Source organism: Sus scrofa, chromosome 5 (assembly GCF_054392235.1).
Source record: "Sus scrofa isolate SSC_HxYL_T2T_F1_AM1 chromosome 5, Sscrofa_HxYL_maternal_Yorkshire_Landrace_v2.0, whole genome shotgun sequence".
NCBI classification, from domain to species: domain Eukaryota; kingdom Metazoa; phylum Chordata; class Mammalia; order Artiodactyla; family Suidae; genus Sus; species Sus scrofa.
In genome coordinates, this window is record NC_139387.1 from 71,586,841 (window position 1) to 71,600,022 (window position 13,182).

The window sequence follows — 13,182 nt, forward strand, 5'->3', positions numbered from 1 at the left end:
TGTCAAGCCGAGCTCCCATTCGGTGCTTCCGGGGGCCTCTTTATGGGCCTAGCACCTAAAGCAGCTCTTTCTGATAGAACTTTCTCCCATGACAGGAAGGTTCTCTTCAAATGTGACTCGTGTGTCTGAGGAATTGTACTTTTGATTGTATTTAAATGTTACTTAATTTCAATTGAAATGCAACCAGCCATGCGTGGTTACTGGCTACAGTACAGAATAGCACCGATCTGGAGTTAGTAAATGTCTTCTTCGCTGGAGCAGAAAGACCCCTGGAGATCAGACTTGCTTTGTCCTGGGTTTGGGGGAGACAGGGGCCGGGGGAGGAACACCCCTCCCAATTTTGCAGAAGGAGGGATGCTCCCTAAGAGCTGAGGTGGCCCCTGGGGCAGGGGGGCAGGCGGAGCCGGGCCAAGCCCTTCAGTGCAGAGAGCGTCTTCCTTGTGGGAAAGGTGGGAGCTTGGGCTCCTAACAAGAGCCTTGTCGTGCAGGGAAAATCTTGGACGAGCTTTTGCAGACCTGCGTCAGCCCCGAAGACTGCCCTGTGTGTGAGGCAGCCGGCCGGCGCTTAGCCCCCGGGAAGAAAATCACCTTGAACCCCAGGGACCCTGCGCACTGCCAGATTTGGTAAACCAGTCCCCTCCCGGATGTCTGAAGTGATGTCTCACCAGCTAACCTGGGGGTCGGCCCAGAGGCGTCGGTTTGGAGAAGAATGTCCTGCCTTTGTTTAGTCTGCTCCTCTGTCTTTGAGGACAGATGACATTGCTCCCCCTGGAAATATCTCCCACGTGGTTTAGGTTTTTAACTTTTTCTTGCTGCTGAAGGAAGGATGTGGTCTCTTCTTATCCCTAGAGGTGACATCTAGCCTGGGGACTGGCGTCTGTAGAAATTAGATTTCATTTCATTTCATTTCTTTTTTTCTTTTTTAAACTTTTTTGCTTCTTAGGGTCACCCCTGTGGCATATGGAAGTTCCCAGGCTAGGGGTTGAATCAGAGCTATAGCTGCCGGCCTACACCACAGCCACAGCAACGCACAATCCGAACCATGACTGCGACCTACACCACAGCTCATAGCAACACCAGATCCTTAACCCACTGAGGGAGGCCAGGGATCAAACCCGCAACGTTGTGGTTCCTAGTCAGATTTGTTTCTGCTGCGCCACGACGGGAACTCCCAGATTTCATTTCTACTGGAGGTGGGGACGCAAGGGAGGAAAGCAAGGTGGAGCCCTGGACCCTGCAGTGGGGCACAGACACCTCGGGCCATGGCCAAGGTCCCAGACGAGGCTCTTATAACTGGGAGGGAGACACCAGTCACTGCTCCCTGGCCGCTGCCCCGATGGTCTTTGGCAGCTGGCCTCGGGGGGTTGAGGAAGAGTCCTGGGGTGAGCTCCGAGCCTGCTCCCAAGTTGGCAACATGTGTTCAAAGGTTGATACGTTCAGCTCCTTGTGGGATCCTAAACTTAACTTCACTGGGGAAGGAAGGGGCTGAGGCCACGGCAGCTGCCAGAGTCAGATTCCACCGCCACCATCTGTGCAAACAAGAGCGAGCGCTGCCTGGGGTGAATTTTCTAGCAAACACAGGAAACTAGAAAGTATGTCACTCATGCTCTATTAACCACGGATTGAGGCCCTAAATCATGTGGACCACAAGGAAGCAGGAATTAACTTCCCTGTAAGACCCTGCCTGCCCCCCTCCCTGTGCTGAGATGGAGATTCTCGTGAATTCAGTGTGGGCTTGGGGTTCTGAGCTGCAGATGCACAGATGTGTGGACAAGGGCCCCAAAGCAGGCTGGGGACGTCACTGGGAGGCACACCACAGAGGACACCTCCCAGGGCTCCTGGCACTGCCGGCCCTCCTCAGCCTTACTGGGGTGCTGAGTGCAGGTTGCCTCACAGGCCGAGGGTACGTGAGGGAGCAGGTTCTAGCCTGTGTGGGTCTCTGCCACAGGCAGCTTGATTTTTACTGTGGCCTGGCAGACCCTGCTACTTTCCAGGACACCAGTGAAAGGGAGAAGTGACAGAGGGATTAGAAATTTGGCCTGGAGTTCCTGTCGTGGCGCAATGGTTAACGAATCCGACTAGGAACCATGAGGTTGCGGGTTCGGTCCCTGCCCTTGCTCAGTGGGTTAACGATCTGGCGTTGCCGTGAGCTGTGGTGTAGGTTGCAGACGCGGCTTGGCTCCCGCGTTGCTGTGGCTCTGGTGTAGGCTGGTGGCTACAGCTCTGATTGGACCCCTAGCCTGGAGACCTCCATATGCCATGGGAGTGGCCTAAGAAATAGCAAAAAAAGACCAAAAAAAAGAAATTTGGCCTGATGGGGTGGGAATTTGTGTGGGAGGCTTGGGGCTGGGCATGGGGCATTCTAGGCCCTGGCACGTGATGGGTGCAAACCATGTGTCTGTTGCTGGAAAGAATGAATGAGTCCCTGTCTAACATCTTGGAGACCCCAAATATCAGCCCCAGTGCTTTATTCTGCCAGATAAAGCTGAGAGTTTTGCATCTTTATTCGTCTCTCTGAAATGATTTTACTGCAGGTTTCTTCTCTTCCTTAAGGCCTGCCGTGTTAACACAGTACAGCATTTATACAGCTTAAATTCTGTTGTAGTAAATACTGTATAACATTTATCTTCGATAGAACATTTATAAGCCCTGGTCAGCATCAACATGGTAGAGCAGTGTTTGCCTTTGGAGATCTCAGAGAAAGCTTGGACGATTATTAAATATTTATGTTGCTAGAGACATAGGTCGAAAATGAATCAACTTTTTTAAAATTTAAAATTTTTAAAAATTTTTGTCTTTTTGCCATTTCTTGGGCCGCTCCCGCGGCATATGGAGGTTCCCAGGCTAGGGGTCTAATCAGAGCTGTAGCCACCGGCCTACGCCAGAGCCACAGCAACGCGGGATCCGAGCCGCGTCTGCGACCTACACCACAGCTCACGGCAACGCCGGATCCTTAACCCACTGAGCAAGGCCAGAGAGCGAACCTGCAACCTCATGGTTCTTAGTTGGATTCGTTAACCACTGCGCCACGACGGGAACTCCCGAAAATGAATCAACTTTGAATGAGTGGGTGGATCGCTGAGAAAGTCTTCTTTCTCAAAAAAAGGATTCCTAAAAAAAGGATTCTTTTTTTAGGTCCTAGGGCAGGTGAAAACTTTGGCTTTCAAGGGGATCAAGACTCAAGGGAAGTGCATGTGTGTGTGCGTGTGTGTGTGTGTGTGTATGTGAGCGTGCACACTGCACTGGCACACAGTAGGACTATTTGGGGACGTAAATTAAGAATGGTATCTTTCTGGTGGGGAGTGACCCCTGGGAGGTCGGGTTCAGTGGGCTGGGAAGGGCCCAGAGGCTCTCCCTGCACCGTTCTGGTCTTTCCTCCTCCTGCAGTCACTGTGATGGTGTCAATCTCACCTGTGAAGCCTGCGCGGAACCGGTGCCCCCCACAGAAGGCCCGGTCAGCCCCACCACCCCCTACGAGGAGGACACGCCAGAGCCGCCGCTGCACGACTTCTTCTGCAGCAAACTTCTGGACCTGGTCTTCCTGCTGGACGGCTCTGACAAGCTGTCCGAGGCCGACTTCGAGGCCCTGAAGGTCTTCGTGGTGGGCATGATGGAACACCTGCACATCTCCCAGAAGCACATCCGCGTGGCGGTGGTGGAGTACCACGACGGCTCCCACGCCTACATCTCGCTCCAGGACCGAAAGCGGCCCTCGGAGCTGCGGCGCATCGCCAGCCAGGTGAAGTACGCGGGCAGCGAGGTGGCTTCCATCAGCGAGGTTTTGAAGTACACGCTCTTCCAAATCTTTGGCAGGGTCGACCGGCCCGAAGCCTCCCGTATAGCCCTGCTGCTCATGGCCAGCCAGGAGCCACGCCGGCTGGCCCAGAACTTGGCCCGCTACCTCCAGGGCCTGAAGAAGAAGAAGGTCACCGTGATTCCGGTGGGCATCGGACCCCACGTCAGCCTCAAGCAGATCCGCCTCATCGAGAAGCAGGCCCCGGAGAACAAAGCCTTTGTGGTCAGCGGTGTGGACGAGCTGGAGCAGCGCAAGAACGAGATCATCAGCTACCTCTGCGACCTCGCCCCGGAAGTGCCCGCCCCTACGCGGCGCCCCCTAGTGGCCCAAGTCACTGTGGCGCCTGAGCTCCCCGGGGTTTCAACGCTCGAACCCAAGAAGAGAATGGTCTTGGATGTGGTGTTTGTGCTGGAAGGGTCCGACAAGGTCGGCGAGGCCAACTTCAACAGGAGCACGGAGTTTGTGGAGGAAGTGATCCGGCGGATGGACGTGGGCCGGGACAGTGTCCACGTCACGGTGCTGCAGTACTCGTACGTGGTGGCCGTGGAGCACTCCTTCAGGGAGGCGCAGTCCAAGGGGGAAGTCCTGCAGCGGGTGCGGGAGATCCGCTTCCAGGGTGGCAACAGGACCAACACTGGGCTGGCCCTGCAGTACCTCTCGGAGCACAGCTTCTCAGCCAGCCAGGGGGACCGGGAGGAGGCGCCCAACCTGGTCTACATGGTCACAGGAAACCCTGCCTCGGATGAGATCAAGCGGATGCCGGGAGACATCCAGGTGGTGCCCATCGGGGTGGGCCCCGACGTGGACATGCAGGAGCTAGAGCGCCTCAGCTGGCCCAATGCCCCCATCTTCATCCAGGACTTTGAGACCCTCCCGCGAGAGGCCCCTGATCTGGTGCTGCAGAGATGCTGCTCGGGGGAGGGGCCGCACCTCCCAACCCAAGCCCCTGTGCCAGGTATGCAGGGCCCTTGCGTGGGTGGGTGGGTGAGGGGCTGGGGAGGGCTGGGGAGGGCTGGGGGTGGGCTTGGTGGAGATGATTCTCAGGTTTGAATCCTGGCTTCCTGCTGTGTGCCTTTATCAAACTCTTGCCTTCAGAGTGTCTGTGTTTCCTTACTTCCCAGGCAGGGAATAGCATCTGTGATCCTTTTGGGGGGGCAGAATCTTTTTTATTTTTAATTTAAAAAAGTCTGGGGAGTTCTTGTTGTGGCTCAGGGGAAATGGATCTGACTAGTATCTATGAGGCTGAAGGTTCGATCCCTGACCTCGCTCAGTGGGTTAAGGATCTGGCATTGCTGTGACCTGTGGTGTAGCCTGGCAGCTGTAGCTCTGATTCAGCCCCTAGCCTGGGAACTTCCATATGCCACGCGTGTGGCCCTAAAAGACCAAAAAAAAAAAAAAAGTTTTTGGAGTTACCATTGTGGCTCAGTGGTTTAAGAGCCCGACTGATATCCATGACGATTCTGGTTCCATCCCTGGCCAGGCTCATTGGGTTAAGGATCTGGCATTGCAGTGAGCTGTAGCGTAGGTCACATATGCAGCTCTGATCTGGCGTAAAAAGGAAAAAAAGGTTGTATTGAAGTGTGGTTGATTTACAATGTCGTGATAATTTCTGCTGCACAACAAAGTGATTCAGCTATGCACATACACACACCATCCTCTTTCGGATGCTTTTCCCATGCAGATTATCACGAGTGTTGGGTAGAGGTCCTTGCTGGCCAGTCATTCCATATACTGCACAGTGTGTGTATGCTGATCCCAAACCCCAGCCCATCCCTCCTAGGCAGGATCTTTTCTTATGATGGGTGTTTGGAAATTCACAGCTAATGTAAGCCTATTGTTAAAAGGGAAACAATACCGAGGATACAGGATAAAATAATACAGGTCTCACTTTATCACATAGCCTCGTCCCCACCCACTTCCACTCCCTGCCTGGGAGGTAATCTGCTATATTTGGTGACTATCAGCTTTTTATCACACTGGGTGGATACAGTTATTCTCAGTAGCTGACATTTTTTGGGGGGCAAAGCCAGGAAGTCAGATTCTGGAGCCGGGCTGCCTTAAGTTGAACCTCACCTCTGCCACCTACTAGCTGGGGAATTGGGGGCATTTTTTGTATTAATAATTTTTGGTTAATTTTGGGCAAGGACCTCTGTATGTATCAGTCTCCTCATCTGTACAATGGCGATAATAACTACTGGTCTGTGCCATGCTCAGCATCGTACCCAACATGTAGCGAGCGCTCCGCGATGTTTTGCCTCCACTGCTGACAACTGATGCCAACGACGCACCCACTCCTAGTTTTTGAACAATTTCAATTGGCGTGGCTGGGGCCATCCCAGAATAACTAGCCTTCTTTTGATGTGTCTTTATCCTTATACTTATTATCCATGCCTTTGTTTCTTTGAGCCACAGGTTTATCTAAATTCTTGTGATATCTCGGTAGTAGTGACATCTCATCAAGCTCAGAACGGCGTTTGGGCCAGTGTTTGTTTCCTCACTGTGAACATGACCCTGTAAACACGAGGGTCAGGCATTTGTGATGGAACCACCTTCCAGCTCCCCACCTGCCCCAGGAGCCCCGAGGACACACAAGCCCACTTTCCAGGGACCTGCTGCTCTGTTTCCTTTTGCCATCTACCTGTTTACTGCTCCAGTGGTTTCACTCAGTTCTGAAAGAGTTGCAGCCTCCTGATCCCGAGGGAGAGGATCCTTTTGCTTCCATGTGTAGGCATTTAAACTGCCTTTGGTGGAGTTGGAGTCCCCTCCGCCAGTGCCTCCACATCTGGGGCCTCACAAGCCCCCTCAAGTCTGGCACAAGCTGCCTGGTGCAGGATGGGGGAGATGGCTCCCCTTTGTGGTTGGCTCCCTCGGCGGTGGCAACAGCACCCTGAGCACCCACTGAATGCGTATCTCCTGCAGGGGTCTGGTGCCTAACCCCCCCTGCCCGATTGCTCCCCTCTGGTCCACTTGCAGACTGCAGCCAGCCCCTGGATGTGGTCCTCCTCCTGGACGGCTCCTCCAGCCTTCCGGCTTCCTACTTTGACGAAATGAAGAGCTTCACCAAGGCCTTCATCTCAAAAGCCAATATCGGTGAGTGATGTGCCCAAAGGGGCTCTTCAGGGGGCGCCCCCCATCCCGCCCCGATCCAAGGCGTGACCTCCTTACCGCCTCTCCCGCAGGCCCTCAGCTCACCCAGGTGTCTGTGCTCCAGTACGGAAGCATCACCACCATCGACCTGCCGTGGAACATGCCTCTGGAGAAAGCCCATTTACGGGGCCTTGTGGACCTCATGCAGCGGGAGGGAGGCCCCAGCCAAATAGGTAACGGAGTCTGGGATACAGAAGCCGCGTCTGGTCCCAGCTGTTGGCATAAGTGACCGTGTGGTCTCTGCGAGCTGCTTTGCTCCTTGGCCTGAGTTTTCTTTCCTGTAAACCAAGGGCTGAGATGCTCGTCCTGATCTCCCTTGCATAGGAGACCTTCCAGATCTCTGAATCCCTCCATTTCAATGACCTAAGGCTCCACCTGGAGACAGGATGCTCGGATGGCCTCAGAGCCACCTTCTCTGCATCAGGGCTGACTGCGTGGCTTGCTTTCCATTCTCAGGGGATGCCTTGGGCTTTGCGGTGCGCTACGTCATGTCCCAAGTCCATGGGGCCAGGCCTGAGGCCTCGAAAGCAGTGGTCATCATGGTCACGGATACCTCCACGGATTCAGTGGATGCAGCAGCTGCCGCCGCCAGATCCAACCGTAAGTGTCCAGAGTATGGTCCTGAGCTGCCCCCAACCTGCTGGAGGACTGCAAGCAGGCGGTGGTCACTTTGGGATGTGCTGGCTGATTTGGGATGCTTAATACCCACACGTGGCCTGGTTTCAAACACCAGCAAATTGCCCAATCCCTGGGTCATTTGGACACCAAACAGTAATAAATGTGTGTTTATTCTTCATTTGCATGCTTTTGACTGTAACCTCTAATTTCTCCAAAATTTCTCTCTATGTCCAGGGGTGGGTCATACATGCCTTGCCCCACCCCATCTGTCCTTTTTATTTTTTTATTTTCAATTTTTATTTTTTATGATGATTTTTATTTTTTCCATTATATCTGGTTTACAGTGTTCTGTCCATTTTCTACTGTACAGCATGGTGAGCCAGTTACACATACATGTATACATTCTTTTTCTCACATTCTCCTGCTCCATCGTAAGGGACCAGGCATGGTTTCCAGTGCTGCACAGCACCATCTGTCCTTTTCAAAGTGGCAGCCTTGGCTTCACCATTCTCACATGTCTGAGGCTAGAGTGATCCATTCTGGGGCTTCAGGAACTATCAGGAGCCTCCCCGTCTTCAGAACCTTTGTCCAGTACCAGCATAAGGGGCTTAGAGGTGCCAGATGGCTAAGAGAACCAAAGCTGCGGCCTTAGGAGGGGGGTGGGTGCAGGTGTGCCCTGGCCTCGGAGCCTCATGAGAGATTGTGCTGGGGACGTCAACAGCACATGGGTGTTAACACGAGGGTCGGGCACTTGTAATTGAAACACCTTCCAGCTCCCCACCTGCCCCAGGAACCCCAAGGACACACAAGCCCACTCTCCAGGGACGTGCCGTTCCGTTTCCTTTTGCCATCTGCCTATTTACTGCTCCAGTGTTTTCACTCAGTTCGAGAAGAGTTGCAGTCTCCTGGAGAGGGGCTCACCTTTCACAGCCCCCCCTGGAGTTGTCTTCCCTCTGATGTCTTCCCAGGAGTCAGTCACTCCCTTTTCTGTATCAACGGAATGACTCAACACGTGAAAACCACATTGTTTTTATGTTACACATCCGTTTCTTGCACAAACAGGGCCAAGGGCAAAATCATGTGTATTTTGGTATCATCTGTGCACGAGGCACAAAATAGGTGGCCATGTAATGTTTGTGGAATTGATAAACGTGACACATTGATGAAATCTATGATTTTAAGGAAAAGGATCCCCAAAGGGAAAGGATATGTATTGAGATGATCCGGCCAGCTCAGAATTGCAGAAAAGCTGTCAGCAGAAACCCAGCTCTAGTCTTAAGCAAAGTGCAGAGGCCTAGAACATTCTGGAGAATGAATTGGAGTCATTTCAGGATGGAGGCTTTTCTCCTCTAGTATCAAGACTCCAAAGAAAGACCTTCGTCAGGAAAGGAAGCAGCTGTGGTCTGGAGGAAACAGAGGGTCCAGGGCACATCACTGAACCATCCAAAGCCTTGGCTTCTCCTCTGTAGGTCACACACCCCGGGCTCAGCCCTGTGACTGTGACACTTTCTCTTCTTACTCTCTCCTCCTGGGTGGTCTTGTTCAGTGTCGTGTGTCTGGATACCTAAATGCACCATTGACTTCAAAATTCCTGTCTCCAGCCTGGATCTCTCACCTCAATTGCACCTAGATGTTCTAACCGAGAACTCAGTATAAACGGAATTCCTGCCTCTCACACCCAGATGTTCTCCTGCGGTCTTCCCCAACTGGAAAATGGCAATTCCATCCTAAGGTGCTCAGGTCAAAAACCTCAGCATCCTTGATGCCTCGTTTTCTCTCATAGCCCCATCCAATCTAGCAACACATTACAGCTCCATCTTCAAAATACGCTGAGAATCCCACCACACCCCACCACCTCCATGACTGCTACCTGGCCTAAGCCCCCTCCTCTCTCACCTGGATTATTGCTTTCTACCTGAAACCCCAGCTTCCATCCTTGTCCCTTGAAGATCATAATCAACATAGTGGCTATTCACCCTTTTAAAAATGGAAGTCGGCTCGCTCATGTCACTCCTCTGCTCCCAAGTCTGGCTGGCTGTCCATTGCATTCAGAAAACACGTTAGGTTCTCACCGTGGCCTCTGAAGCTTCGCATGCATGGCCTGTACCTTGCTCGTTCACCGGTTTGCTCTGTTCCGGCCACCCTGGAGTGTGCAGACTTCTGCCCCAGGGCCTTTGCGCTTGCTGTCTTTGCTAGGAATGTCCTCTTGGCTCCTCCATCCTTCATCTTTTCACTGAGCACGTCTCTACCCACCTTGTATGAAACAATAACCCTCACCCCTACCCCCGGGCACTCTTATCCTCCTTGCTCCATTTTGCTTTTTTCTCAGCACTTATCCACATCTGCGGCACTAAATCTCTACTTCCCTGTAGGTTTGTTGTCTGTCTCTCCCAGTGTAAGCTCTGCAGAAGACAGGGATTTGATCTGCTTGGTTTACTGTACCCTCACTGCTTAGACTAGCACCCCGCACAGAGCAGGAGTTCACTAACATTTGTTGACTGACTGAATGCCCTTCTTGCACTCAGGGTCGGTGTAAGTGACCTGTCTGCAACATGCGAGGCTTTATACGCGTGCTGAGTATGGCTTCGGGCCAGCCCATTTGGAATCCTCCTGACCAAAGCAGGGTGACCCAGTCCTCTCCTCGCTCCTCTGTAATTCTAGGAGTGGCAGTGTTCCCCATTGGAATCGGGGACCGATATGACGAGGCCCAGCTGAGGACCTTGGCAGGCCCGGGGGCCAGCTCCAACGTGGTGAAGCTCCAGCGAATCGAAGACCTCCCCACCCTGGTCACCCTGGGCAACTCCTTCCTCCACAAGCTGTGCTCTGGTGAGTCTCGTGACATCTTTCCTACTCTCTCAAAACACAACCACGAAAAGAACCCAGATTCTCAAGACCCAGATGTTCCCAGGCCCAAGATTTGCCCTTGAATGGAGATTGTCTCATAGGCCAGGACCTCTAAGTCCTGCTCAGGGGAGGACAAACCTCTAAGGGCTACCAGAAGGTTCTCTGGATGTAGCCCTCCTTCTATCCTTACGGTCCAGCCAAACGTTAGTAGAAAAAGCCAAGTGACTTGTGCAAAGGGCTTGGAAGACAGAAGCAAGGAACCAGGCCTGACATCCGCAGATCGCGGACCTCTTCCACCTGCCCATGCATAGGTGCAAAGGGCTTTAGAGAAGCAACACAGATTCACTGTATAGCTCAGGGAATTACATTCAATAGTCTTGTAAACACTTGCAATGGAAGATGATCTGAAGTAAATGGAACTGAAGCCCTTTTCTGTCCACCTGAAATTAACACAGTGTTGTAAATCAACTATACTTCAGTAAGAAGAGAAAATGAAAAGATTAAAAGAAAAAAGAGAGGAGTTCCCATCGTGGCACAGTGGTTAACGAATCCGACTGGGAACCGTGAGGTTGCAGGTTTGATCCCTGCCCTTGCTCAGTGGGTTAAGGATCCGGCGTTGCCGTGAGCTGTGGTGTGGGTCGCAGACGCGGCTTGGATCCCGCGTTGCTGTGGCTCTGGTGTAGGCTGGCAGCTACAGCTCCGATTAGACCCCTAGCTTGGGAACCTCCATATGCCGCAGGAGCAGTCCAAGAAATGGCAAAAAGACAAAAAAAAAGGAGAAATACATAGGAGTTCCCTGGTGCCTCAGTGGGTTAAGGATCCAACATTGTCCCTGCTTGTGGCTCAGGTCACTGCTATGGCTGGGGTTTGATCCCTAGCCTGGGAACTTCTGCATGTTGTAGGTGTGGCCAGTAAACAAACAAACAAACAAATAAAAGGATCTTTAAAAAAAAGGAATGTGTAAAATTCCAAAAATTAAAAAAAAAATACAAGAACACAAAACGTAATGTCAAAGTAGCACAGTTTAAGTTGGTGTAATGTTAGAAACTTTAAATTTATCTCATATATATAGTAAACAAAAAGTTTATATATATATCGATATAAACTTACTAGGTATATATATGCATATATATATTAAATAGAAAGTTTATTTACCATATATATGTATATATAAATAAACTTGGTTTTATATCTTTTCCTAATGTAATTAGCTATGACTCAAGACCTGCTACAGAGTTATTGCCCTTTCTTGCTAGAGGATGGCTGTCCTGGTTGGAATCCTTAAGATTTCTTTCAAGTGGTCAGGATCTTGCCTCATTGCCTTCCCCTCGCTGGGCCCTGTTCTGTATACAAAAGAGGAAAAGGAGATGTTGATGGAAGTTATTGCCATAGTATCACTGTTGTTGTCAGCCTAATTATGAATAACCACAAAGCCTGAGGGAAGGACCACAGGACGACCCCCTTCTATCTCGTGACCTGCATCCTCACTGCTAAACACACTCACGCTCTTTGCAGAGTTGATTCAACTTCAAGGCCAGGGAGCCAAGCAGACCCTGTGAATGGCTGGGAATGTCTGGGTGGGGGGCGGCCATGGAGATCTTCCTTGTGTCTGTTTCAGGGTTCGTCAGAGTCTGCATAGATGAGGATGGGAGTGAGAGGAAGGTAAGTTCCTTTTTTTTGAGCCTTGAAGGAAAGACCAGGAATGTATATTTGGGGCCCTTGGTTCCCTGGTTAGCTTTCCCTCCTTTGCTCTGGGTCCATTTCTCCCTTTCACCATTACATCCTGTGTGTGTGTGTGTTTTAAAAAAATATTCATTTTGGGGGGCATGGATCCACCGATCAGTTTCATGTTCTGTATCCTGTCTCCTTGCCATTTAATCCCAAGTCTTAGTCTCTACATCTTCCCTGGGGGTCAGTTCCCTGATGGAGGTTGAAGTGCCTCATTCTATTCCCTGCCTGAAACTGCTTGTTTCTCTGCAGCCTGGGGATGTCTGGACCTTGCCGGATCAGTGCCACACAGTGACTTGCCTGCCAGATGGCCAGACCTTGCTGAAGAGTCACCGGGTCAACTGTGACCAGGGGCTGCAGCCCTCATGCCCCAGCAACCAGCCCCCTATCAGGGTGGAAGAGGCCTGCGGCTGCCGCTGGACCTGCCCCTGTGAGTCCTTTGCTTCCCCAGTCTGGGCGCTATTCAAGGGGCAGCAGCGCTTCTAGCTTGGCTGTGCAGAGAGGTAGACCAGAAGCCCCTTGCCTTCCTCCCTACTTGCACCGCCCACCCCCGGCTCTGTGTCCTGGGACTCCCTGTTCTCTTCCTTTATCTTTTGGAGGGCACGTCCCAGATAATGCATAACCAGAAGGAAGAGTTGGGAGTTCCCGTCGTGGCGCAGTGGTTAACGAATCCGACTAGGAACCATGAGGTTGCGGGTTCGGTCCCTGCCCTTGCTCAGTGGGTTAACGATCCGGCGATGCCGTGAGCTGTGGTGTAGGTTGCAGACGCGGCTCGGATCTCGCGTTGCTGTGGCTCTGGCATAGGCCGGTGGCTACAGCTCCGATTCGACCCCTAGCCTGGGAACCTCCGTATGCCGAGGGAGCGGCCCAAGAAATAGCAAAAAAAAAAAAAAAAAAAAAAGAAGGAAGAGTTGATTTTCTGAGGCCAGTGCTCAGCTTGGCTGTTGACGAGTCAGCCTTAGGGGGTCCACGTGGTGCAACTGTAGCAGTGAGAGAGACGACCCAGGGAACTCTGCACTCACACTGCAGCTGTCTGAGCATTGGAGGCA

General features: G+C 52.0%; 1 protein-coding gene across 1 annotated transcript in view; it reads left to right on the top strand.

Moving 5' to 3' along the window:
* VWF (von Willebrand factor) overlaps window positions 1-13,182 on the top strand; it is a 139,241-nt gene that overhangs the window by 86,903 nt on the left and 39,156 nt on the right. Inside the window, 8 exon segments of the mRNA NM_001246221.1 lie at window positions 489-624; window positions 3,388-4,751; window positions 6,770-6,886; window positions 6,976-7,116; window positions 7,400-7,543; window positions 10,223-10,387; window positions 12,024-12,067; window positions 12,386-12,563. Coding sequence (NP_001233150.1) covers window positions 489-624; window positions 3,388-4,751; window positions 6,770-6,886; window positions 6,976-7,116; window positions 7,400-7,543; window positions 10,223-10,387; window positions 12,024-12,067; window positions 12,386-12,563 — 2,289 coding nt within the window.